Below are 26,805 nucleotides of genomic sequence, written 5' to 3'. Positions count from 1 at the left end.
AAGGGCTAAGAGATCTGCAAAACAAAGATACAGAGAGCGAATGAATTTAGCAGGAATCGAAACTTGCCACTGCTCCAAGAGATCCTGAAGCCTACCACCTTTTCAACTGCGAATAAGATCCGCTGAATAGACAAATTGTCTTATTGCTCTTCGACTACTATGCAATGACTACTATATATCAGAGAAGAAGACTGGATGCTTCTGAGTTTTCTTCATTGTAGCCGTTACTGATCATACTGAATACCTACACTTTTAACTGCTCTTCTGTCGAAGCCGTCATTATGCAGCCAGAGTTGCCACTTTAATTACCACCGTTGTTGCCACCCACAGGCAATTAACCGCTACTCACCGCGCCAAGTTGCAAAAGTCAAAGTGACATCCAATGGCTTTGCAAACACCTTATTCACCGCACCGCACTTGCGACTCGTGCGTGCAACATCACCATGTGCATGTTGCACTTTCACACTTCATCATTTTGCCATCATACTTTGTATGTGCGCCAGGCTAGTTTGTTTCCAAAGAGCCGTGCTCGCGGTGGTGTGTGGGTGGATGACACAGCATGCAACCTCAGCCCCTTTGCAGCATTCACAAATGTTTTGTGTCATATTTGAAACCTTTTAGCTTTGGAAGACGTGCGGAGGCAACTTCTTGTGGCAGGAGCACTCGCGGATTTCGCGTCGTAGGAGTGGCCGTTCAAAAAATGCGCGACGCAAAAAGTCGGCACTGTCAACACATTAATGTAATGTAATATTTTCGTGACGCTGCAAGGCGAACGCATCCCTGTCGCACATCATTTACTATGCTCACTCTGCACTTGCGTGTCATGCTGGTGCTTGCCGTTGCCGCTTGCCACCTCGCTAGTGTGGCATAATGCATTGAAATTTCTTCATTATTTGCCACTGCATGTTGCGCTGGCATTTGTTGGCGTTGCCTAATGCTGCGCGCCGGCTTGCTTCTCTATTGACACAACGGGAAATTGGTCATTAGTTGTAGACAGTGTTAAGTGCCTCATCACAGCCTCGCGCCTGCGCCTCTCCGCCAATGCGTTGCACCATCACTCACCTGATAGTTGACTGCGTTTCTGGGCTGGGCCGGGCCCGGCTTATAAGCAGTTGTTGTTGTTATTTACTTTAGCAGCGCAAATTGCCGTTTGCCACAATCACAGCTTCCAGCGCGACGACGCATCAATGCTGCAAGCTACCTATACGTATGTGGCAAGCACACTGCTTATAAAACGGTGCAAAGTGTTGACAATTTTCACCATTTTTTCCTCTTCCATAATTTGAAATGCAAATTAGTGCCTGCTTTGACACCGGCTAGTTGCATCAACAGCAGTTGACACAAATTGCCGCTGCTGTCGAGTTAATAGGCGCACTCACGGCTACATTGGCAGGCAAATAAGTTATTTGGTGGCATGCCTCGCGACCACGACAAATGTCGCAGGCTCAAACGCTTCAGCGCATAATTTCTCGTACGTCGCTGCTTAGAACTTGGGCGCTGCACCTACACGCGCGTTCACACTGTTGCACCACGAGTTGCGGTTGGCAGGTGATGTGGAAGCTCCATGCGCCCAACGGAATATAATTTTTAAGGTAAAGTGGCAAAAGAAAAGCAATGAATTCGCTTCGATGCACAGCGCTGGAAAGCTGAAATGAAATGGCCCACTGGCTCCTACTGACCGGCCATTCGCTAATGTATGCACGATCACGTGATGCAATGACTTCGACAATTATTGCTATTTATGACTGTATTTTGTGACCGTTTTCTTAAATAGGGGCGTTAAATCTTGACAATATTGTAAAAATTCCAGCCGATTCCGAGCACAATAAGGAGTGCGCTTTCGCAAGTATTTTGTGTAGATGTGTGTTTAAGCGGCCTGTGTCGATCTGGACCGCCATCCGCTCAGTTGGAAAAGCCTTCAACAGACGCTCCGCATCCGCACATCCCTCCCAATCTCCGATGCAACCGCAGCTTAAACTTAAACTGCGCATAAACACTATTAAGATAATCACTGCGAACTGCCGTTAAGTTCCCTGCAATGAAAATACACTGCAGATGGGCCGACCACTGTCTTACAGCCACCCTGTGGCGGGCATGTGTGACAACTGCTTTATTTTGTTTACTTTTAATTTGCCTGTTGCTCCGTCCTTTGCTCTGCGCGCACTTGCCACGCACTCATACTCTTGCCACTCCAGCCATTGTGGCACATAATCATCTGTGTGAACTCCATAAATGTGTTTGTATTGGTTTAAAATGCTTGTCTTTTTGTTTTCTCTCTTGCAGGTTTCACATAGATAAGCGCTGTCAGCACCGATGTTCCTGGAAATGTTTGAGTATCGCCTTAATACTAGTAACAGTCGTCCTAAGCGCCATGTTGACCTACTTTGCAGGTGAGTTTCGTGAGAATTTCCCGCACCCACGCAGAGCGCCTTGTGCGCCTGCTTGTGTGTGTGTGTGGGAGCAATTAAAAGTTATGCATTCAGCGACGAATATGAAAATATCTACAAATACCTCTGTCTATACTCACACGCACAGCCTCATTCATATGGGTGAACAAACGGTACTTTTCTGTTGTTGGTGTGCATTTAGTTTGGAGCGCAAATTTACTCGACCATTTTTTCTTTCTGCGTCCGCCATTTATGCTTAGCAGTGGCTATTAAGCCAAATTGAATATTTAAGCCCCTCATCCACTCACACACACACACACATGGACACGAATACCCGTTTATATAACTATAAGTATAATGTGCTTACGCTCTTGCGGATTTGGTACACAAGTCATTAGCCCGAGACAGATTTGCTTTAATATCATCGGATAATGCGTTGCGGTGTTGCGGCGTTGCGGCGTTGCCGGATAACGAGGTGAGCGTAATGGCAGCTATTGTGCAGCCTTTTTCCGCAAGCCTTTGTTACATTAATTAAGCGAAGAGGGATTTAATGACATTTGCAAACACTGAGGCACTCAAATAGACAGACATCACATCTCCCATCCACACACACACACACACACACATGTACACGCATACACATATGAATTCACAGACAAGCATGTGTGCTTGTGCACTACGCATCTTCCACCTGAGCCCACACTGTTTACATAACCGTATCTTAGAAATAAACAGTAAATTCTAATGCAAGTGTGCTTCGTAAGGTGTGTGTGTGTGCGCTTGACTATACAAACTGATACATTTTTAGGCTAATGCAAAGCAAACACTTCATATGAGGTGCCACAACCGTTGTTGCCTCTTCTGTTTGAACAGACCACATTTCCGACGTCGCTCCGCGCCCGTCTGTATGTAAATGAGTGTTTGCATGTGTGGACATTGTCGTTCCATAAGCCGCTGTGTACTCATTTAACGGAAGGTGAATTCAGTCCGCGAGGGCTGGCCTCGCTCTCTGTAAGAAAATAGTGTGTTGTCAAGTAAAGGATCCTTCGCTACTTCCGAATCTTCACTGAATGGACATTATCTGTGGTGACTTCACGTTTGGAGCGAGTGTGTTTCTAATGACTCGTCAGCATGAATATTTGACGAACAAGACTCAAAGGGGGTTAAGTAAAGATTTATTTACTTACACAATCTCAGGAATAAAGCGTTAATTATTTTTAGATGTAAGTAAGAGCGCAAAAAAAGGCTGATGCAAGGAGTCATCTGGTTTTCCTACAATGTAATAATCGGCTTAAATCGGAGAATAGTCATGCGCGTTTTCAAATGTGATATTGGAAGTCACATTGGTTTACTAAATTAGTGCTTACTGGGATGTTCATAAACGGTCCAAATTTAATATCAGTATCTCTGGTTGAATTTCAACACCTCTCCCAGTGTCCTTAACATGCATAGACCTTTCGAAATGAAACCATCCGAGCATTCACTTTATTTTTTTGTATAATCACCTTTTTAAATGAATATACGAGTCTGTTAGACCACACGAAGCTTTTCATTTCGTTGTTTTAAATAACCCATCGCTCTCTCTTTCTGCAAGTTCTCCCTCTTTGCGTAGAGTTGCGTGCGTTTCGAGTCGGACGGAGGGATTTTCCTTCAAACAATGACGACGCGGTCACAAACTGTGAATCACTGCAATGTAGAAAGCACTAAACGTGCCACAGATAAATCTCGGTGGTTGGGTCTTCGGAAATTAGTGGCAGATAATAAATTGAGAGCAGAACTCCAAATAACCTTGGACGCGAATGTGAGGAGCGCCGACGGTGGGGGTCGATCTTTTCATTTGGAATCTGGCAACGCGCAGGTGGCTGTGCTGTTTGCGGCGGTACATGCCTTGTGCGGCAAGTATGAGGGTGAGCTGGAGCTTTGTTGGCAGTGAAATCGGCGGTGCGTAATGCCAGTGCAGGCGCGGCGAGTGTGCAAATGCGAGGGAGGATGCAAAGCATAAATTTGCCAAAGTGCTTCTGCTGACGAAAGTTATGTTGTTGTTGCTAATGTTGTAGCGTGCTACCCCAGAACCACAAAACATGTGCAGCAGGAATTTGGCGAAACACTTCTCCCAACCATGCGCCCATCTCTCCTCCCCTAGTACCACAAGGGCGCGTCTTTTGTCTTCAATCGCTCCACACAAATGTGTTGCAAATTTTTCGGCGAGTATGTGCGCGTCGACTAGTGAGGGTGCATGCCACAGCGAGGATGTTTAATTTTCTAAAAGTGAAATGCAAAAGAAGACCCATCGGGGGTTTCTGCCGTCTGCACAAATGGGCGAACGGCTGCGTGTGAGCGAGCCACCGTTTATTTCTGCTGAGTTTGCATGGTGTTCTGGTGGGTTTCGAGATGTTCATGTTTTCTGGAATGTTTTCGCTAACTTTCATTCGGTGCGTCTGGCTATTAGCGCACCACGCAGAAACTCAGATTTAAATCACTTGCCGTTAGAGTCAGTTGCACGTTTACACATCTGCATTGCATTGGACCTTTTGAGCTTTTAGTTGGGTTAGGTTGGCAACTCTTCTCTACTCTAATTTATCGTGGTTTTCATTTTGTTCAAATAAAGAACAAAAAGTTGTTAAAACTATTAATGTAGGCAAGTAAGTACCGAATTCTCCTCTCCCCTTTGTCGAAACACGTGTTGCTTTAAAGAGTTTTTCGCAAAAACGTTAAACCTGTTCCTCTTCTTTCCAACCATTTTGACTCTTCTGCATCATCCTGTTTGAACTCAGCATCATCCAGGGACTTGTCCCACTCCGGCTATATCTCAGCGACGCTGTTGTTGTGGAGAGGTGCTAACTTTTAATTTTCGCTTCACTCCTTCTCTGTTCAAATCGCTTATTGCGCTGTTTGTTTGTTATTTTCGCAACTTCGGCGCCGGCGCTTAAGGCGGGCGAGTAAAATTGTCCTGCGCTAATAAAATTACTTCGTCATAAATCACATTACCCACATAATTTGTACGAAATTCACGCACAACTTTTGGTCAGAGCCATCGCTTCAGCTTTTGGCGCGGATTGTGGCACAATGTTGCCGCCACCTTCGTGCGGCCATGTTTGTATGTTGTTGTCCCAAAGTGCTGAGCCATTATCCAAATAACTTTTACGCAAACGCTTCTTGAAAAGTTTCCCTCTAAAGTACAAATGTAGCACCTGCCCACCGGGCCGACGGTAAATGGCAGGCAGCGCAGCCCGAGCCCTCTCTACCAAGCTCTACCAAACGCCAGCTCAATGTTAACCGTCTTGAGATGTTGTTTTGTACTACGGATGTAGCCAAGTTCCGTTTGTTTTTGCTCTCCAGTTCGACGTGGCGAGCAGCGAAGAGCGAAGGATGGTGCGGCAACATTATAAACAGTTGTAAAAAGGGTTGCCGCCATGTGGTGCGTTTGAAATGCTCTCGTCTGACATTCACAGTTACTTTGACTGGCTGCTGATTGTTGTTACTGCCACTGTTATTGTTGTTGTCACTGTTTTATGTGTCATGAAAATGCGGTTGATGTGCGCACGACCACAACGATGGCATACACACCGTAATTAGTTGAAATGAGGCACCAGCAGGTGGCCCGGCGTCCGCGTTCCGTGCCACCGAGGTGAAGAGGAGCGCAAGCGAATTAGGTCGCCTATGTGCTTTTTCTTTCGACCGCCACACACATTCTTATCCCAAATATGAATACTGAAGCTGAAGGGTTGTGAAGGTAAAAATAAGAGTTTCTTCAGCACTGGGAGCAAAGGCGATTTCACAGCTACTAACGGTAAACAATTCGCAATACGTACTTTGCTCAGAGAATTTGTATTATGTTGAAGAGGAATGCGCCGAGGCTGAGGCGTGCCAAGTGGGAAGTACACACGTGTGCTCTGGCGAAAATGCTTCCGATGCCAAAAAGTTTGTAACTCAATGCTCATATGTATGTGTGTGCGTGTGTGTGTATGAAAGGATGCGATGTCGCCTATTCGTCCAGTGGCACAGTTAAGCTTCCGTTTTGTTTTGTAGCTTTGGTTGTTCGTTCCGTGCTTGTGTTTCTTGTGGCGTTTAAAAATATTGAAGTCAGCAAGTTCTAAAGAAAACTGCCCGAAGCCATTGCGAGGCGAATTACTCGCTTCTACGTTCATGCTGCACCCTTACACCTCTTAGTCAGTGGGGTTTTTCATCCCCTCCTCCCAATTATCGAAATAAAGATAAATTACGAAATTTAATAGTCAAAGTTTTGAATTCAACTGCCACCGTTTGCTGCTGTCTGTTTCTTTGCGTTTGCTGCCGCATTCCTGGTCCCAATAATAGTTATGTATGTGTGTGCTCGTATCTGTTTCTCTTATTTGCATGACGGCCGCGCTTGCTTCGGCCATCAGCGATTCGACCAAACAGTACAGGGTTTAGTGATTTTGTTTTTGTTGTTGACGCCAAAAACTATATAGCCCAGAGAAAATGTAAGCAACTTTATCCAGTTGTAAATTTATTGCCAGAATGACAGTCACGTTGACATTTAGTGCCCGCCTTACCACTGTGGCGAGGTGTCAGTGCGGGGACTCGTTTATTTTCGGCGCGCTTTGTTGACCGAAGCCGTTTGCTAATTTATGGGAGGGCTGTGAGTAAAAAGAGCTTATTACCTTGCTCGTCCTTGTCTTTTCTGTTTACTTGCTTAACGGGATTATTTTGAATACTTCGATTGCTTAACATATACTCGTACGTGTAACGGAACTCACTGCATTTTCTAATTTTAGCTCTGAAATTTAAAGGCTGGTATTTTATTGTTTGGCTGAAAGTAAAGCAAGAAAAATATGATTATGATATTGACCTCTCGCTACACTGAAAAAAAAGATTAATTGATCAAAGTTTTTGGCTTACAGAAATTGTTGTTGTATAGACACTTCTTCACGTATCATAACTGGAGAACTTACCATAAAGCAATGTATTTTCATTGAGACAAAGAAATACCCGGAAATTGTAAAGAAGACGCAAAATATTTAATTATTCATCAATATTTATTTTGTCGCCGTCAAAGTAATACTCACCAGATATAGTGCATTTATGCCAACGATTTTTCCAGTCCCCCAAACACTTTACATAAGCATCTTATGTGATGGCTTTCAGCTCCTTCAGCGAACTTAAGTTTATCTTCGACCGAAACGGTGGTTGATGGAGGGTGTTCATTACGTGTTTTGCTTTAAATTCGGTCACAATTGTCCTCTTTTTGAAAACAATTAAGCTTTATCTTTTACGAGTCGAGGAAGAACGCGTTTCATACATAAAATATTCATCAAAATTATTCAAACGAACTCGCGAGCGATGTCGAGTCTTTCCATCTCTATGACACTTACCTAACGATTTTCAGACACCATATTCTTCAATATTTTCTTGTTTCCAGCAGTTAAAGAGGTCGAAGGTCGTCCAGAACGAGGAGCGTCTTCAACGACCTCTCAATCGACTTTGAAGGCTTTGTACCTCTCGCAGGCTTGTGTTTTATGAAAAAACTGAATCGCCATAAGACTTTTACAACATTCGCAATGATTCCGTACACGATTTGGTTCGAAATACACAATTTGCGACAAATTATTTATTCGATATTTTTATCCGTTTTAAAAATCGTAACGCAATACGGAGGTGTACCGACTTAAGCAGGCGCTGCAAATAAACTGGTTGACAGTTCGCGGAGTTATTTGACATAGTAAATAAGGACAGTCCTACCAACAAAACAAATTTTTTGGAATATTGTTAACCCGGGGAAATTCTTTACAATTCCCGTGAGACTTTTTGTACCAGTGTATATATATATACGTATATTGCAGAATCGTATACTTAATACATAATACATAAATTATTAAGTAAATTTTTAAAATATTTTTTAATTCATAAATTAGAATAAATTGACTTAAAATAATAAAAACAATAAAAAATTAAAAAATTCACATATATTATTTATTCTCTGGTTCCCGCATCAAAATTCCTTTTTGAGAATGTTAACTGCAGAAGTTGCCCAACAATTGCCGATTCGTCGAATGGAAGTTTTAGTAGGAATGGAAGTTTGACTCAATAGCAAAAGTTCCATGTGATAGCCGACCTTCGTATTTCTCAAGTTATTTCTACCGCATTGAACATGTTACATCAAGGGATCCTTGCCACGTTTTTACTAATTCGCCTAATTATGCAGATTCCATGTTCGCCACGCTGGCACCGCAAAATCAATACATTTGACATAAGCGAATTGCATATCCGCAGTAACCGCCCCAACCGCCCCCGCCCCTTTCAACCGTTTGCTTGGTGTCGACCATCAATTACTGTAATTGACTGCGAATTCGGGTCACTTTCAGCCGCATTGCATCCAATGGCTTATTGGACGCGGTCCGCCTTCACATTGCCAATCATCTCCGACACATACACAGATCCGCACCGGCTGGATGAGTACGTCGCGCGTTCGGAGTTCTGAAACCGAGCGTGAAGTTCTGCCGTCCAAGCTGCACGGAATGGTGGTGTCCTTTGCAGTTTCCCTTTGCTTTAAAGAGCTGAGAGCTGCGTTCGAAACAGCACGCTTAACTAGAAAGCAGCGCTACAATAACATAACGGTCCGTTACACAATGTGGCAGCAACAAATAGTCAGTGGCTGTAACTGCTGTTGGAGAAGTCCGCATGCAAGTGTGCTGCACTGACAGCAACAACGGCAGCAGCCATGATGTCGGCAGCTGTGAGCGACGCGACGGAAGGTTCTCTTAATAGACACAGCGCAGTTGGGCCGCACATAATCAGCCATTTGCATCCGCATTCGGGAAGCATGTCAATAAAGTCCTGACCAACCTCCCCTACCCCGCACATTCGCACTTCGGCAGAAACTTTGCAAACAGATTTTGCTATTGTTTCCGCTGCTGTTGCTATTGCGGCGACGGCGACTGCAGCTGACGGTCATTGGTTGGAAGGATGCGCGCCGCATTGCAGTGGCTATCGGAAATGGGTTAATCGATTTTTAAGAGGATCGCTACTTGCAATCTCATTCGACATGCTGCGCTTCGTTTCGTAGTTTATTCGGTTTTATTTTTGGTTCACAGATATAGATAAAGACTTTGTTGCTTTTTGTGGTGTTTCTCTTACTTGCTTCGTCATATTATATGAGTGTTGCATAGCATTTCGTGCTTGAGGAGTGCGCAATTACGAGTCTTGCTGGTTGCTCGGTGCGGGTGAGAGGTGACATAAATAAAACAACAGATGTTCCAGGGACCTTGTTGGTTGGCTGCGGCGGAAAGTGCAGTGAAGCGTGGTCAGAAATATGGGTTAACTACTGGCATTCGATATTGCAAACATTACATTTTTCAAATCACAGCTCTTCCGACACAATGATGGAGTTGCTGGCTGAAGGGTAATGAGTCCTTTTCTTCTTTGTTTTGGCTTTAATGCACTGATTATAGGAAAGTTATGATGACCAGAATGGTTCCCCATTAAGGGGCATTCAATTTATAAGAAAACGGGACTAGCAAATGAAAAATTGCACAAGTGGCTCAGTTTTCAAAACTTTCCTAGAACCGGGCGCAAACCAAATAATGATTTCAAAGTGTAATGTTGAAGGATCAATCATAGGAAAAGATTTTCTCATTCAAATAGACTTCCCATTGCTGCCGTGCAGTATCCATTGAATCTAGAACAAGAATGATCTATAGCCTATAATGCTGAGAGCATTCGACATTAAGGTTCAGTGTGGCAAACAAGCCAAATTCTGCAAAGCCAAATGCTTAAACTTTCACACCTGTCTTACACCACGGTGCTGGCGGTCAGCTCTTTTAATTGATTTGTAATTGCTTTGCCTGTGTGTGAAATCTTGCGGAGAAGCATTTAAATATTTGCGACAGATTTTGTGCGTGAGCACACTCTTTAACTGTCTATACGAACGGTTGTCGGGCCACACCTCTTTGGCACCTATCGCGGTTTTGATTTTTTCTTGTCAATGGCACTTCACCAGCCGAGTGCTTTGGGGTTGGGAGTAGGGCGGCGGGTATGCAAATTAAATTGTTCGCAGTCAGCTCGTTGCAACTTCCTTCGGCGCCTTGCGAATCTCCAGCTAGTGTCACCAAAGCAAGATCCCACATCACTCCACGGGGCATTGTTATTACAGCCGCAGCGAGGGGTGGCGGCACGATGCGGTAACAGAGTGCAACGAAGCATGAACCGCGTTAATTCGTCTTTTGTTGCAAGTACCACATATTTCGCTTAATGCCCCCGCTCACACACGCTCGCTTTCTTTCAAAGACAGCAGACGTGTGACGCCGGCGGGGATAGCGATAACAACAGTGGCGGCGACAACAACAGCACCAACAATGGCAAAGCAAAGCAAAATGGCAACAGTGTCAAAGCGCGAAGCACGAGCGAAGTACAGGACGCTCGCCGAAGCGGACAGCGAGGAAGCACCGAGATAGAAGAGTGCATTTGAAATGTAGCGAGGACAGACAGAAATTGAAGCTACAATTTAAATCATCGAGCGGAAGCGGAGATGCGCGGGAGAAGGGACGTAGTGCAGGAGCTGCGGACACTGATGCAGCAATGACGTTTATATAAGAGAAGGATAAGCAGAAGAGTGTGTATGTGTCTCCTGGCGATGGGTGGTGGGGCAGGAGCGAGCGGCCGGATGCTCGGGGTATAATGGCTGAAGGTTACTTCTGAATTCATTTGCATGAGGTTGTTAACTCGTTGCGCTATTGTTGTTATATTTTGTAGCTGGTGCAAACGTTTCGCACTCTATGCATATTCTTTGAAGCTTGCGGTTGCCATTTTTCCAGTATTTTTGCAGCCATTCCTCTTTCGATGCGCTTCGCTTTTGGCCAAAAGCCACATGGCATTTGTCTGCAACAGCAGCGGCTGCTCGGCAACAACCAGCCAGCATTGAGTGTGCGGACGTGTGTCTTCTAGATCCACATAGATAATAGAAAAATGGGAAAATTTGAATGAGAAACATAGGAATGTTTTTGGCATTCCAACACAATGAAAGCGGCGTTGCGAGTGCTCTGCTTGCAAATGAAGTGACAGTAGGCAGTAGGCAGCCATGACAGATGCACCTCCGCAAAAAGCAGAAAGCAAAGGAAAAAACTGAAGCACATCCGCTTATAATCATTTTTGGAGTGAGCTAGCGCCCGAAAGTAGGCAAAGCGTTATGCAGAATTCGTTTCATTTCATTTCATCTCGTTTCATTTCAGTAGCCGCTTCCCGACGTCTGCTCTTGCATGCACTTACATGTAGCCATGTGGGGTATGCTGCATGAAATAAGTGTTAAAATTGCATTGGGAATTAGAGTGGAAACGACATTACACAGTTGTCATGTTTGCACACAGTGTGCATCACATTTAGGCTGACGGAATAATTTGGAAATTTCCATTTATTTGGAAACTCACAATGGCACCAAGGAACCACCAACACAAAAGCACATTAGCACATGTTTTTCATGTGGCGTATGTGTGCGTGTACATGCACACTTATACACAGTTACTCGTATATAATATAAAAAAGGCTATCAGCCGCCATTGGTCTGGTGGCTCAACGCTGCTTGGGAGCATACATGCAGGGGCCCCACACACCCGCTGGATGCACATGCAACACATCGAATTGCTGGATCGCATACGCCCACAAACGGAATTTCACACACGCACACACTGATGCGCACGTACAGCAGAAAGCGGTCGAACTGAATGTTGGCCACAAGCAAAATTGTTAAAGAGTTCATTGAAAAGAAAGGAAATCCAATTTCAACTGCATTTCCATGATAGTTTTCTCGGTCCCAGTGGAGGTTGTTGTCTCACTGCTATTTGTCTCCGCTGTCTAACGGGTTGGGTGTGCATGGGTTGTATGCAATGCAGCAATGCATTCGGCTTTGTTCGGGAGCGAGCTCATGTTGATTATTTCCTTGCGGTCCTTGGGAACTTCCCAGAGAAAAACCGCAAAAGAATGCAATTTTAGCAACTTCCCCTTCCAAATGGCTGAAACTGTTGAATTCCTTGTCGGCACTTCGGCACCTCGGCGCACTGCCCCGCTCCATAGCCGTCTTTTATTAAGAGTCCCGCTCCGCAATCGCTTCTGTGGGCAGCAGGTGGCAAACAATCGCTCTGCAATTGTGTGTGGCATGCCGCACAAAAGTCCGCACGGCCTGGAAGAATTCATGTACATGTGTGTAGGCGTCTGAATATTGCTTGAAGTGAGTGATTGTGTACGTGCGTGGGTGAGTCAGTGCTATATCCGTTGCTTTATTCGATTTTGTGTGGCAAAATCTTATTCGTGGCAGGATAGACTTAAAGCGACGCATATCCTTTAATCAATAAGTCGTTGTCAAGTCGGAGCTGCCACCTTCGCAGAATAGTTGCTTACTTACGCATACATTAAGTGAGCAAATGGCCAACACTTCTGCCGCACAATTACAATGGGTTCCCAGTTTGCGCTGAAGTGTTTGCAACAAATAGTCGCAGGCGTTTGCCACTCTTTCTGCGTTGCAATTTATATTCAATTAAAACTTTGCCGTTTGTCGCAAACAACAACTCGCGCTTTCGCTGCGTAGTCGGGCGTCGCACTCGACTGCCGGCTTATCGCGCTGTGACGTGGTTGTTGCACAGGGTCTATCCGCGCCCTCAGGGAGAACAACGACAAAATTACAGTTGCTTAATTAGAAGTGAAGTGAAAGCAGCTCGAGCGGCTGCGGTGAAGGTTGCATCACGAAAACTCAGGCACGCGGCATTTCGTGGCAAGGGCATTACAGCTTTCGTCGCGCTTATGTCGCTAGTCCACCGCGTCATGCAGGTGCTTGCGGGGTCGCTCGATTGGATCCTGTACTGTGTGGTAGTTGCTGACATCTGTCGTTCGACAAATGAATGCTAAGTGAAAATGTAATTGGAATTAGATTCTGTAATAAAAATAACTGAAATTAACATAACTGTTGAATGCAGCAACCAGTAGATATGAATTGTCCTCGCTGGTGGTTTCATTGGAGAATTCCTTTTCAAGCGCGAATTCCTCACATTCTCCGCCTTTGTTTTGATGCGCATTCGTTTAAAGAGCTCCTAGTGCAGCTCAGCCGCTCAAGTGGCATCCCACTCCTTCCTTAATATTTTACTTAAGCTCCTGCTCAAAATGACGCGATGGTGGCCCGGCATATAGATAAATGAGGAATTTAATTTAGCGCGATTTCTCCAGTGTGCGTTGCGAAATGATGCGGATGAAACTAATTTCTTCTGCCATTTGAGCGGAGTGAAGCAGAGCGGTGCGGTTGTGCGGATGGTCCGCACTTTCTATTTGCGCTGCAAATACTTCACTGGAGAAAGTTGTTTCCCTATTAAATTCCGAGCGGCAAGATGAATATTTTTATAGCTGACGCAGCGCCTTGAATTATGCTACAGATTTTCGTTCAACGCATTTGCATATGTTTGCCGCCAGCCTGCGGCATTGGTGATAGCGTGAAGGACGGAAATACCAAATTCAGCCAAGGTCCTGTTTCTCAAGCCTTCTGTGCGTTTCCAGGCACTTCTCAGAGATTTATGAGGCATCAACGGCTGCATTAGTGCTGCGGAAGTGTTTTCTCAGATTATTGCATTGAAATGTTGTTGCCGCGGGTCGATCGAAGTGCGGCTAATTGAATGTGCAAGTTCGGTGAGTAGGGGGCGTTACAGCAACTTCTCGGCGAGGCGAAGCAAAGCCCACTACATCCATAGCAATTCGGCTGTTTTACTTCAGGCAAGGGACGAGTGCAGCTAAAATATTTTCTGGACTACACGCCTCGAATTCCTTCCTGCTAGATATTCGCTAAGCATTTGTCTTTCATTGTTTCGCTTCTTTCCATTTGAATTGCCTTCGCGTAGCTGAGTTATTTAATGTGCGCCCGCACATATCCCGGAATTGTGGCCCCTGCTTGTGTGTGTGTCTCAATATATCGATTGCCATGAAGCTATATCTAATAATACCAGCAACGATTGCCATTTCTTGTGGGCTCACCGAATGCAATTAATTGCGACGCAGACAACATACCAAGCCACACCATTAAAACCGAGAATCAGCAGTTGGCCCCCAGTTGGGCGAGCGTGGTGCGGTGTGGGCGCAACAATTATTTAAAGTTTGCGTGAGCCAGAGCAAACCGCAATTACAACATTGCAACATGCGCATTCACGTCGACACTCCCACACCCACACGCAAGCAAGCAACATTGCCGCAAACGCAGACGACGCAGACGCTTGTGCAGAGCTCCCGAATGCCGGTCTGGTTGGGTGGCTGGCACGCGGACCAACTTTTGCAATTGCGAATTTCGCAAGACATTTTCCATTTTCCAATCATTTAAATTATGGCAAACATTAGTCGCCTGTGTATGTGTGTGTGTGTGTGTGTGTTTGAGCAAATGACTTTTGCCGAAGGCAGCAAACAGACAACTCAACTCTGTTGTATGGGAGCGTGGACCTAGCACGACACTCTAAAACTGCCTCGGCTAATTGGGTGGAGTTGTTGTAACTGTAAATTGTCGGAGCATGTTCTTTCATTTCACATCAAACCAGTTGTAATATTAAATTATCCTAAAAGTCTTATATTGTGGACGTTCTGCCCTGCTTTGCCGTGTATCTGTCGAGTTACAAGGAGAAGTGCCACCGGTGGGCTTCGCTTGCTTGCAGACACAATAACAAAGCTTTCACTCGCTGAGCATGCCATATTCTTGTGTTCGAACCTCGAGTCTACAACAGCCGAAGACGCCGTATGTGTATGTGTGCCGCCTTGTGTGTGTGTTTATGGGCACTTGCATTCTTACCGTGTTGACTTCGTGGCGGGAAATTCATGTCTCTTCGATAAATTATTCTCTCGGCTCTTAATTTAACTGGTGCTTTGTGGAGGCAGGCGTCGTCCTTCGTCCTAGCGCTGTCTTTTGGGAGACTTATTTTGCGAAGAGCAATTAAGAAAATGATTCATAAATTTATTTAAACTTCGTCCTTGTGCAGCGGGACCTCACCTCTTTCGAAAGTGCTTACGTTGGAGACACTTGTAGAGATACATAGGTGAACATATGTATATGTACTTATGTATGTATTACATAATGTAAATAAAAGTGATATGCTAGGCACGTGTGGCCCTTCAAAGTGTGGACGAGGTTTGATTGTCGATTATTGTCGGAGAAAGATAGTTTCTGTTCACATATTAAGAAACATTTGGCCATATTAAACATGGTGTCTCCAAAGTAGACTATGCGCTTGCAAATCGTACTAAAGGAAAGCTCAAAGCTTATCCTTCTTCTAGGTATGTAATTGTCACTTCCATTTTTTGGAAAATTCACCTTTTTTGCTAGTCAATTCTATTTCAGCCTTTGTATGCTACTCATTTGTTTGTTTGAACCCGATTTAAGCGAGGGTCGAAAGCATTACCTCTAAGTGTTCTCGCTTTTGCATTTTACCGCCGCCAGAAGACTCGCTCTTTGCGAAGCGGTCACATTTCCTTCTCCTTCCTTTCAAAAGTAACAAGAATGATCGTCGCCACTAGCTCCTGAATTGCGCTCAATGAAGAGCGATTGAATTGCCGAATATAAAATATCCAATACTGTTAAATGTTAGACCCACAACGGGGTAGCCCTTATTTCGCTTTGTCTATGGTCTTTGGCCGCGTTTGTCCTTAGGGCGCACATATCTTCTATTATCCGAAACCTAAACAAACTTTACGGCGCTGTTTAGTAGTTTTGAAGTAGTTTTCAATAAAAATGTCAGAGGAAACTGTGAAATATCCGCTTTGGGTTCGGCCGTGCATTTGCTGTGGGTGTTGTAGTGCGCTCATTTTTCATATCCTGGTGAGGCAGCGGGTCGTGTGCGCAATTTATGAGCAAAATACGCGAAAGTTTGAACGAAAAGCGATAAAATACTTAAATAACAAAACATTTTAAGGATACGAAAACAAAAAGCGGGAATGAAGCAGCGCCAAACTCCAAAGTATTCGAAGCTGCAGTTGGCCGGATTAAAGTTTAAGTATTCGCAATCTAAAGTTGCATAGCGTTGTCAAGTTTGCAGGCGAATCCGGCAGCAGCCGGAAGCGATAAAACGCCCAGTAGCTCAGCCACCTCCTTTCCACCGCTGCGCTGAGATTCAGCTCCATTTCCACTTTGCCGCTGTGTGAGGTGTGAGCGTACGGCCGGATTATTTGCCTTTGGAGGATTTGAATGCAAGCTGTCTATTGCCACTTTCCATTTTTAGCGGGCCATACGCCGGCGGCAACAAACAAATTATGCCTTTTTAAACTTTCTGACACCTAACTCCGACGGCGACCGCTCAAACGCACCGAGCTCACTTCTCTCTTGCGCATTTGCACATTTTTGTTTCGCTCCATTCCTTTTTCACTCAAAATCAACAAACTTTAGTTGCGGTAGCTGCTAAAAGACCGGCAGAGCTAATAAGTAGGATCATTTATTGTAATTATATTTCCACTTTGGCTGTAACTTCCACCACGTGCCGCTGAATACACACATATGTACATGGCGACATCGGCTTCACTGCGAAGCGCGCCGCAGAAGTTTCAGTCTGCACGTCTTTCTTCACCACACTAACGGGACTTGCAAATAGTGGCTTTGCCGTACAGCCACTGTTCAAATTACATAATTTCTTTTGGTCCAAAAAAGCACTGCAGTGTGCCGATATTGCATTTCCTTGGAAGACTAGGTTTGAAGACTAACAGCCAGCAGGCTGCGTTCATTGTGGAGTCTCATAGCTTTGAATCGCATAGAACGTTGGTGGAAAATAAATAATATGTAATATTATAGAGCCTCTGTACTTCTTGGTCGCTAGAGAAGTATATTGCTCAAGGTCAATTGAAAATTTTGTGGAAGTTGCATGAAATATGTGTGCTAACTTTTGCTCCTAAACCGGCTTTATGAAATAATCAAGTACAAAATATTTGGTACCAGCATCCAATTCTGACCGTAAGGACTGCTTGAGTGAATCGTATCCCTAGCTTAGTGCCCTCTTTCGCCGTTCACATAGTTCAGAGGCCCATTGCCGTTACAACTACCGAGGTCAGATTTTAATATCTTTAAAGTACGTGTGTGCACGGCAACAGAATTAATAAAATTTTCAAATAAATCTAACAATAAGTAAATATTTATTTAAGCCTCTTCAGCCTCTCTCGACTGCTCGTCAATGCTTTTCCTTCCTCATACCTTTAAGGGGAGCATTAAGAGTACAGGGAAAATGTTAAACAGAGGTAAGCATAACCGAGTTGGAAAGGTAGGGCGAAGGGAGGAAATCACGAAGCGTGTGCTTGTGTACAAACACACATGCAGTTGCCACACTTCAATGGAAGACTTGGCATTTTTTGTGGTTGCTTTGTAGCCGTCGTTGTTGTATTTGTTTTCGCACAATATTTGCTTTGAGTTGCCCGCCCGCCTGCGTCCGCCTGCAGTTACCTTCGCACAGACAAGCAAATAAGGGTACGAAAACGAAAACATGCAGCTCGAAGTTCTGTTATTAGTCGGTGTGGCAGTGAGCTTCTCCAGTGCCTCTCCCCTGCTATCGCCTCGCTGTTTGTATTTGTGCGCGTTCGAGCGTTTTAGTTTATTTACCGCCTTTGAGCAACTTTTTCTGCAATCGCTTTTAGATGCGGGCCCAAAAGAGCGCTGGAGTTTTTAGTTCCGAGGTGTTACAATAACACAAAAACTGAAGAAAATAATTATAGGTGTGTGTGTGCAGTTAAGTGCCAAGTCGACCCGCATTCCGTCCATGTGCACTCAAGCTGCCACGCACCGTTGTTTGTGTTTGTTTTTACTTTCGGCTCGCTGCTTCGTTTCCGACTGGCGCGGTGACAGGAGGAAACAAGTAACCCGACCATCCGCTCTCCAGGTGTAGAAGAGGTAAGAGATGCCAAAGGTGCTGCGCATTAAACACCATCTCAATCGAGTGTGAATCTCTCCTATAAAAATAATCATAAAAATGACAAGCAAAACATAAAATTTTATTTGGCTCCATTTCCGAACGCATTAATGTGTAAGCTAAGTGGGCGAAGCGCTCGTCCACATTAGCAGGTTTGCGGAGAGTATGCCGCAGAAAGGGCCGCTGCTATCGCTGCTGGAATCGTCTAAATTGATTTTCGAAATGCAAAGCAGCATTAAAGGGAGACTAACGCCGAAGATGGTGAACAGCCAGGCGGTTATAAAAACAAATGTTTTGAAAATGATTGCGCTCAGCAGAAACACACAAGCGTGTCCATGAAAGGTTATGCCAAAGGTACAGCGATTCTGAAACATTAGCTCCGCGATAAAAAGTAGAATCTGCCACAAATGCAGTGACAATGTTGCGATGGCATAGTGAATGAATGGAAGCGAGCAGATCCATTTAGCCAAGGCAAATTGCAATTTCACAGAAAATGGAAAAGTTTTTTTAAGATGCTTCGCTGAGAATCGATAGTTTAACACCCACCAATTAGAAGCTTTCAAGCGCGAGATTCATTTTTTCTAGAACTTGGATCATTTGATTCTTTTGCTAATTTCAAGTATATTTGAGTAAACATACCGCACATTATTCACAGAGCAAAATGTCTGTAGTCTGGATGGGCTTCTGGCACTATGGCTTCTTCATGGGGTTACAAGCACCGATTTTTCTGAATTACTCGGCAATGTAGATTGATAAATTGAATAAAGAATATGCAAACATTGCAGACATGTCAAGTCATACACACAGATAATTACATATCACACTTGTTTATGCACTTGTGTATTTGTTTGAAAAAGTGTATTGGATAATAACGGATTATGAGGTCATCCATCATTCACTTAAAATTTCAATTAATCACACGCCTACCTGCACATACATACATACACGCGCGTGCGATGTGTTGGCAAAAAAGCTGTTAAGCTTCGCATCATGTTAAGCGCCAAAACACGAGGTATGTATGTCGGCAAATACCGCTATTGTTAATAAACTAATAAAAAGCTTTCTCGCCGCATTTGCAATATAATTAGCATAATTATTAAATTATTTGTTGTTAGTGCGTGCATGCAAGCGTGTGTGGCATCATGTTGCAAAACCCAGCTGGAAATTGTCGCCTTTGCCGCCGTTGGACCCCATGTGCCGCGGATCAACACAGATTACCGTTATGAGTCCGCCGCTCGCGCGGCCATCCGTCAAAGGTGAAAGTGTCAAATTCTCATTACTCTCACATTTCTATTAGTAATGGCCATTGCCCTTCATTCCCGCCCCTCGTTCAAATCCGATTTCCTATGCATTGTTGTGTTGTTCGGTGTGTGTCTGTGGCTGTGTCTGTGAATGTGCATATGTGGCGATGTGGATATGTTTATAATGAGACTGTGTGGCGTTATGTTGTTCGGTGTTTAAATTGCGCTGTGGAATCACTTTTGATGAATTTTAAATGCGATTTAGCTCGGCGTCGGCGTTCCATGGCTCAAAACGCTGCAGTTGTTCTAAAAGCGCTGACATCGGCAAACACTTGACATTTCGGCTGAAGTGTCACTTCGCTTGTGAGCACATAATTTCATAATTTGCGCGTGTTTGTGTTGAAGCCGCGATAAATATTGGAAATTGACATCACTAAATTAATGAGTGGCTGTCATTAAATTGTGTTCCTAATGAGTTTGGCCAAACAGTGTGTACCGAAAGTGCTGCGATGGCACACTTTGCGCTGGGAGAATGGAGAGGGATCTGCCGTCAGTTCCATATTTAACCACAAACTCTTTTGACGTGCGCAAGAAAGTTTATCCTTTCGCTTTTATCAACGCTCATGCCAGCTGCACTCAGAAAGGGGCAATGGAAGATATTTTTGGTCAATATCGATAATTTATCAACTACTGTTGCCTTCATGGGGGAGTGTGGGAATGAGTAAACCCATGTGTATAAAAATAGGTCAATAGACCAGCCCCAACTGCGCGCCTTGTAATTGAACACCCATCGTTAAGAAATTAAAAGCACTGAACCATTAAGCTAACAAGTTTCCAAGTAAAGTGGGGACTGTTTAACCCGAAATGACGCAGCAATGGCGTGCGGAATTACGTTTGAAGAGGGATTCGACAATCCCTCCTTTGGCGGTATGCATGAAGTTCAGTTCGCTATAGCAGTACCGTTAACCCCTCGATATGTAACGCCCATGATTTCATTTCTGCGCCCGAAGGTATGCTATTTGCGTCGCCAGTAACGGCACAATTACCGCCAAAATGTCATCAAAGCCTAGCTGGCATGTAGCATAAAGGCTGCACGAGCTTGTTCTGTGCTGTAGACGATTGTGTTTGTGATAGGTTTTTCTGTCATGTGGGCAGACGCACATATATGTGTGGTTTTGCCGATATTGTTGTCATTGTTTCTGTGCGCCATTGTAATGGTTTTATTGGTATTGCTATTGGGCTGTCAATTAAAATTGATTATATTTAGTGGTTTGCATTGGGTTTTGTTTACAGGCGTTGCTTATTTAATTTACCACACAATCAACAAAAACTACCCCATTGCGGAGCAGGAACGAGCAAGCCTGCTCACGGCTGCTTAAGTGCGTAATGACACTCCTTTTGGTTGGCGTCATTACTTATTTATTTATTCGCTTTATTCTCCCTACTTTTTCTTGCCTAAGGAGACGGTTGTGCGGTCGCCTCATGAGCCAGAATAAATTGACTTTGCCGTTAGAATATGGTGTGGCGTTGCGGGCGACAGATTGGACGGATGGTTCGGTTTCCCCTAACTTCATTGCGGCCGACAGAAGCAGAGTTTCACACAATCACAGAAGTCAATGCAATTCCTTGAGAATTCACTAAAAGGTTATATTGATAGCCATTAGTTCTGCATGTAAACACGCATATAGTATTTTGTCTGTGTGCTTGAAACGCTTCTGCAATTGGCCCTGAGTCTTGCTTTGTTCCTGCAGAGCACAAGTAATTAGTATTTCAAGCATTGAACGCCATTAAAGTTGCCTTCTAAAGTATTAATGTAGGGCCTAAACAACCTGCGAGGTTTGGGGTGGGAAGACTTGAAGAGGCCAACCACACTTAGCTAACGTACATTGTAGTCGCTGTTGACTTGCTCCACATAAGCGAAGTCCACTGTCACAACTGGCTTTGATTAGTGAAAGTAAGGATCACAATCATCGTCGATGGATTACCGAGAATCTGCTTCCGAGTATGAGATAAAAGAAATGTCAGATCAGTAGAAGGGAGGGGTACTTCAAGTAGTAATTGATGCCGTTATTCAGGCCGTGAGCGTATGGTAGCATGTGTCGGTTGTAGTAATTCGCATGGATTTCGTTGATCGCTCTTTGAAAGTGAAAACTGTGCCGCGGTTTTAAGCAGCTGAGTCGCCGGATGTCATTAAATAGCCATTTTTCAATCAACGAGTCTTAGCGGCCGTCCAACAGCCTGCTCAGCTCGTCTGATAAGCAGAAATGTAAGCCAGTACGCCAGGGAAAAGGGGAAATGCGGAAATGAAATTCTAAAACAATGCGAAGACATCACAGGAATAATATTTGTGTTCACTTTCGTTCGCAAATAGACGGACAAACACACTTGTATGTTGTCGCTATTGTTGCACAATGTTTTCCCAAGCCCTCGAGCTGTCGAAATGAAATATTTATTTTTGCCAAACTAAAATAAACAGAGAAACTGTGGCAGTGGCACGCTCACGCACACATCCGCGCACAGTTGATATCTTATTTAAATTTGTCTGACAACCGAACACAAATCGAAGAAACGGAGAAAGGACAAACGGAACACTCGCAGTTTTGGCAAAGCCAGTAGGGGGAGGATGGCGCAGGATGTGCGATTAGTTTGCTTCTCTTGAAATTTAAAGCCTTCAAAGAAGCATCTTTTGTACATAAATTACGAAATCACTTTCAATAAATCGTTTAATCGGAAAGTGAGCAGCTAGCGTTAAAGCTCAGCAGAAGAGAAGCTGGCGCTTTCCAAGGTATGCAAAGCGAATTCGGATGAAGTAACAAACGTTCGAAGGAGACCGAGGATGTAATGGGAAATCGAAATCCCAAGATATTTGTTCAGCAAATTTTTTGGGTGGGCCGGAGAAAAGAAATAAAAGAGCGTCTGCTAACGGCAGAAGCTGTCTCAGCACGAAATTTGTGATTTACGAGTGCGGTCCGCCAGCACGTGGTGGCAATAAGATGCAAGTGCCCATATGTGCCAGCACAAAAGCCGCCGATGGTGAGCATGTCCATTTCATAATAAATTTTGCACACAAATTTGTAGGCGCCTCTCATATTCTGCATGGCTGAAGTGGAAGACTGCAACTTTAGATCGGCCAAGCAATAATTTATGCTTAAGTAATCGATTTCCCTCAAAAGTCCGCGTAGCGTCGCACCCCATCGTCCTGTCTCTGGCAACGCTGTTGGACTTTCGGCTTTTTCTACGTTCGGTCGTGCATTCTCATAAATTCGTTTGAAGGCGAAAGCATTTCAGCACTTTGTGGCTATCTAACATCAATTGTGGCATAAAAGCCTGCTCTACGCCGATGCCGTTATTCGTGTCTATTTTATTAGCAAAATTTCACTGTGTCTTTATGGCTGGAGGAAAGGCCTAAGCCCAGGCTATTTTATGAATTATTTCCTGCTCTAGCTAGAGACACTTAAAGCCTGCATGTGTTGGTATTCGCCTGCATGTGAGGCAGCATTTTTGGCATTTACGAGGTTGTTAGACTGTGCTGGTGTGGCAAATTGTCCTTAGAACTTTGCCGTCGTTTGCGAGTCGGCAGACAAATAAAATCTCCACAGAAGAGTTTAGAGTTCACTGATTGTCTGGTATAATCCAATTTCACTTCTTGCCTTCCATCCGGACTTGATGGAAACACCTAAAATTGAAAAAATAAAATTAATTAACATATTTTTCAACATTCTCATTGCAGCCGTGAGTTCGATGAAGCCCAACATGGACACTACCAATTGCATCCTAGTCCAAGATGTCAAGTCGCAACCACATGACCTACACGGTAACACGAAGGCGAGCGGAAACAATGTCAATGGTGGCCAGGTGCCGACGGCATTCCCAACAGAGGAATCGATACAAACAAGCACTTCGGACCACAGTGGTACCAGTACTGGCTACGGCGGCATGCAGAACTCCGCGCCGTCGCTACAGCTGCAACAGCAGCAACAATTGCTGCTGCAACAACCGAACGCTAACAATCATCAGCAGAGCCTAGCCGGCGTTCCACTAGATGCTACGTCCCATCTTCAGGACCAATCGTACACGGCGCAACAACAGCAATCGGCTCAGCATCAACAGCAACTGCTGAAGTGGCCGCAGGTTGTGGAGCTGAAAGATTTTAATGAATTCTACCACGCCAACATTCCGCCATACCAATTTTGGAACTTGGAGTTCCGCAATAAGCATCCAGCCTTCATTCGCTTCAATTTCACGCTACCGTGGGGCGCAAGCTTTGCGGTCTATTCGCGCCGCAATGTGGCACCGTCTGTGACGCAACACGATTTTGTCGAGTTCATCAAAGGCGGGCGCCTGGACAGTCATTTACGCCACAAACGAGCTGCTCAGTGGCGTAATGAAAGCGGCCAGGGTTTCAAAGATATCAATACGGACATAAAATTGATGAGTAACGGTGACGGTGATGGTGCTGAGGATATTGATGAAAAACTCCAACACGTTTCACATGAATCCAGTAGAGCAAACCGCTTGCCTGGATTTTATGCGGACGCAGACGATTCGTTGGATGAAATACCTGAAAATGACGATGATTATGAAGGTGAATACGATGTAGAAACGCCGCTGGACATCGCCAAGCACTATGCGCAGAGACAAATGGCGCCGCAACACCAACTTTATAAGCGTTCGGCTATGGGCATGGGTGGAGCTGGCGGTGTGGCCGATGGCATGGGTGGACTACCGGCGCTCGACTTGGATACAATGATGGTCAATGTATCTCTGCTGCAGTACCTGGACACAGGCCTGTGGTTCATCTCCGTTTACAATGACGAGCTGGTTGCCCACTCAGTGACTCTGGTGGTCGAGGAGGCGGAGGGAGTAAGTACAACATGCCCAAACGATTGCTCGGGACGCGGCAGCTGCTACCTTGGCAAATGTGACTGCATCGATGGCTACCAGGGTACAGACTGTTCGAAAAGTAAGTATACCACCCTTACCGACATTCGACAAATAGTTACCTCCGGCTTCAAACCTGGCAATTTTAGCTGCCGCAGTTCACACAATAATAGAGCTAGGCAGAACTCGATAAGATATTGAACCAAAACAATCAATTATGATATTCGGTTGCAAAGAAAACTTAAACGCCCTTGTTATATTAATAAAAAGTGAACTGCTCCAATTGTTTCTATTTTTTTTGGTAAAAAGGTTTAAAAAGATCAAAGGGTTTATATTTCGGAATACTCGTATTCCCTTCTTTACTGAAAAAATTGTTTTGGTTCAAAAGCAGAAGAAATATCGATTTTGCCAAATATTCTTATAAAATCTGGCATTTCTACCTTAAACGATTAGGAATAATTTAAAGAACATCAAGAGTGTGTTAGAGGAATATCGGAGTTTCAATAGAATAAAACAAACCAGAAAGACATATTTTCTCATTTTTCTCTTCTTTCAATCAGGTGTCTGCCCAGTGCTGTGCTCCGCTCACGGCCATTACGGTGGTGGCATATGCCACTGCGAGGAAGGATGGAAAGGCTCCGAGTGCGACATCCCCGTGGGCGAGTGTGAGGTGCCGAACTGCTCCAGCCATGGACGCTGCATAGAAGGCGAATGCCACTGCGAACGAGGATGGAAGGGACCATTTTGCGATCAACGTAAGTTAACCCACTGTGGAGCTGTTCCCTACAGCCACCAACATCCCACACATGCACACGCCCTTACCTCAGGTGCAGACTCACGGAGTTACCTGGCGTGCTCGGTCTGTGTGAATGCATGTGCGTGTTTGTGCATGTGGGTGGATGTTCTGCTAACCGGAGTTTACAAGTTCCTAAAAGCAAACAGACAGACGAGTAAACAAGCAATCAGCAAACAAACGGATAGGCGGACAGACTGACTGACGAACGAACCGAACCAGCAAGCCAGCCAGCTCGTACATCTGGAGAGTTGCAATGGGCGACCAGCGCCTGACATGCCTGAGCGACCCCTCTTACCCCACTCCCGCCATCTAAACTGATTCAACATGACGTGCGCTTAAAGTGAACACACTGCAGGTTTTCTGTGGCAAGAACAGCAACAGGATGCAAGGAAAAACCAGCAGAATGAAAGTTGGTGTTCACACTGACTTCGAAGAAAATTTAAGAACTTTTATTATGGCCATTTTGAAGTGCCAGATCAACAAACTGACAGTTGCAAGTTCGCATAAACACATGGACCTGTGAACGCATACACCGTTATGCTAGGTAAAACATGGCATACAAATTGCACTTCCTTTCGATTGCGTATGCCTCGCTGCAAGTCGGGATGGTTCGATAAAACTTTCTTGTGAACTAGTTGTAAATAAATTTCTCAATAGTCTAATACGTTCGATTTTCGATACTCTCCCCGACATGGCTTTTGATTGCCGCTCTTCGAAATTTACACAACTTTCGGACACAAGAACGTCATATCTTCCTGCAGGCTTCTTAAGGCAATAAATAAATTTTAAAAGCAATTATTGCAGTGCCACACCTTTCATGAATTTATATGTGCCATCGAAAGGATAAATCTGCTGCATTTGCAAACGCATTTTGCGACTCAAATAAACGGCTCCAATAAAGCGCAATACAAATTCCAAACGGAACTGCAGGCAATGTGCAGCTGCCGCTACCCACAGAGATTTTTCCAATAAATAATCGATAAAACAGATAAGCAACGCACATGCTCGGTCGAGAAAACACATTCACGCAGCGAACGAGAGAAGAGTCCGCGGAATCTAGGTGGCCTGTGCAACTGCAATGCCAATTACTGCAGCACGAACAAACAAGCGAACGTTCGGACGTTAGAACACCACTGCTTCTCGTTTTAATAACCACTTTTCTACGTGTCTAACATGCTAATCGATTTTTCTTGTTTCTCCCACTTCTTTTCCATGTTTACCACGTCTCCATGTTGCCCATTCATCGCTAACTCCTTTGCCTATTACCTGCTCCACGTGTGCTTTTGTTGGCGCCGCATTCGCGATTTCGTTGGCGTCCAGATGACTGTCTTGATCCACTGTGCTCTGGCCATGGCACCTGTGTGGCCGGCCAATGCTACTGCAAGGCCGGCTGGCAGGGCGAGGACTGCGGCACCATCGATCAGCAGGTATACCAATGCCTGCCCGGCTGCTCCGAACACGGCACCTACGATCTGGAAACAGGCCAGTGTGTGTGCGAACGTCATTGGACCGGACCCGATTGCTCGCAAGGTAAGTGCACTCTTTATTAATTCCAGTTAACCACAAGTGCGTGCGTATACTAGCGGATCTCGTTATTAACACCCTCGTGTGTATTATTGAACAATCTG

At 44.7% G+C, this 26,805-nt stretch overlaps 1 protein-coding gene across 5 annotated transcripts in view; it reads left to right on the top strand.

The window, feature by feature from the left end:
• The window catches only part of LOC105228289 (teneurin-a), a 221,412-nt gene that overhangs the window by 135,149 nt on the left and 59,458 nt on the right, over positions 1-26,805 (top strand). For all 5 annotated transcript variants that reach the window (XM_011208067.3, XM_049455388.1, XM_049455390.1 and 2 more), the window contains 4 exons: positions 2,284-2,390; positions 23,231-24,463; positions 24,942-25,136; positions 26,498-26,707. In XM_011208067.3, the coding sequence (XP_011206369.2) occupies positions 2,284-2,390; positions 23,231-24,463; positions 24,942-25,136; positions 26,498-26,707 (1,745 nt within the window). The remainder of the gene's footprint in view (positions 1-2,283; positions 2,391-23,230; positions 24,464-24,941; positions 25,137-26,497; positions 26,708-26,805) is intronic.

Source organism: Bactrocera dorsalis, chromosome 4, assembly GCF_023373825.1.
Source record: "Bactrocera dorsalis isolate Fly_Bdor chromosome 4, ASM2337382v1, whole genome shotgun sequence".
Classification (NCBI taxonomy): domain Eukaryota; kingdom Metazoa; phylum Arthropoda; class Insecta; order Diptera; family Tephritidae; genus Bactrocera; species Bactrocera dorsalis.
The sequence above is the reverse complement of the archived record's forward strand: the minus strand, read 5'-3'. Positions and strand labels throughout refer to the sequence as shown.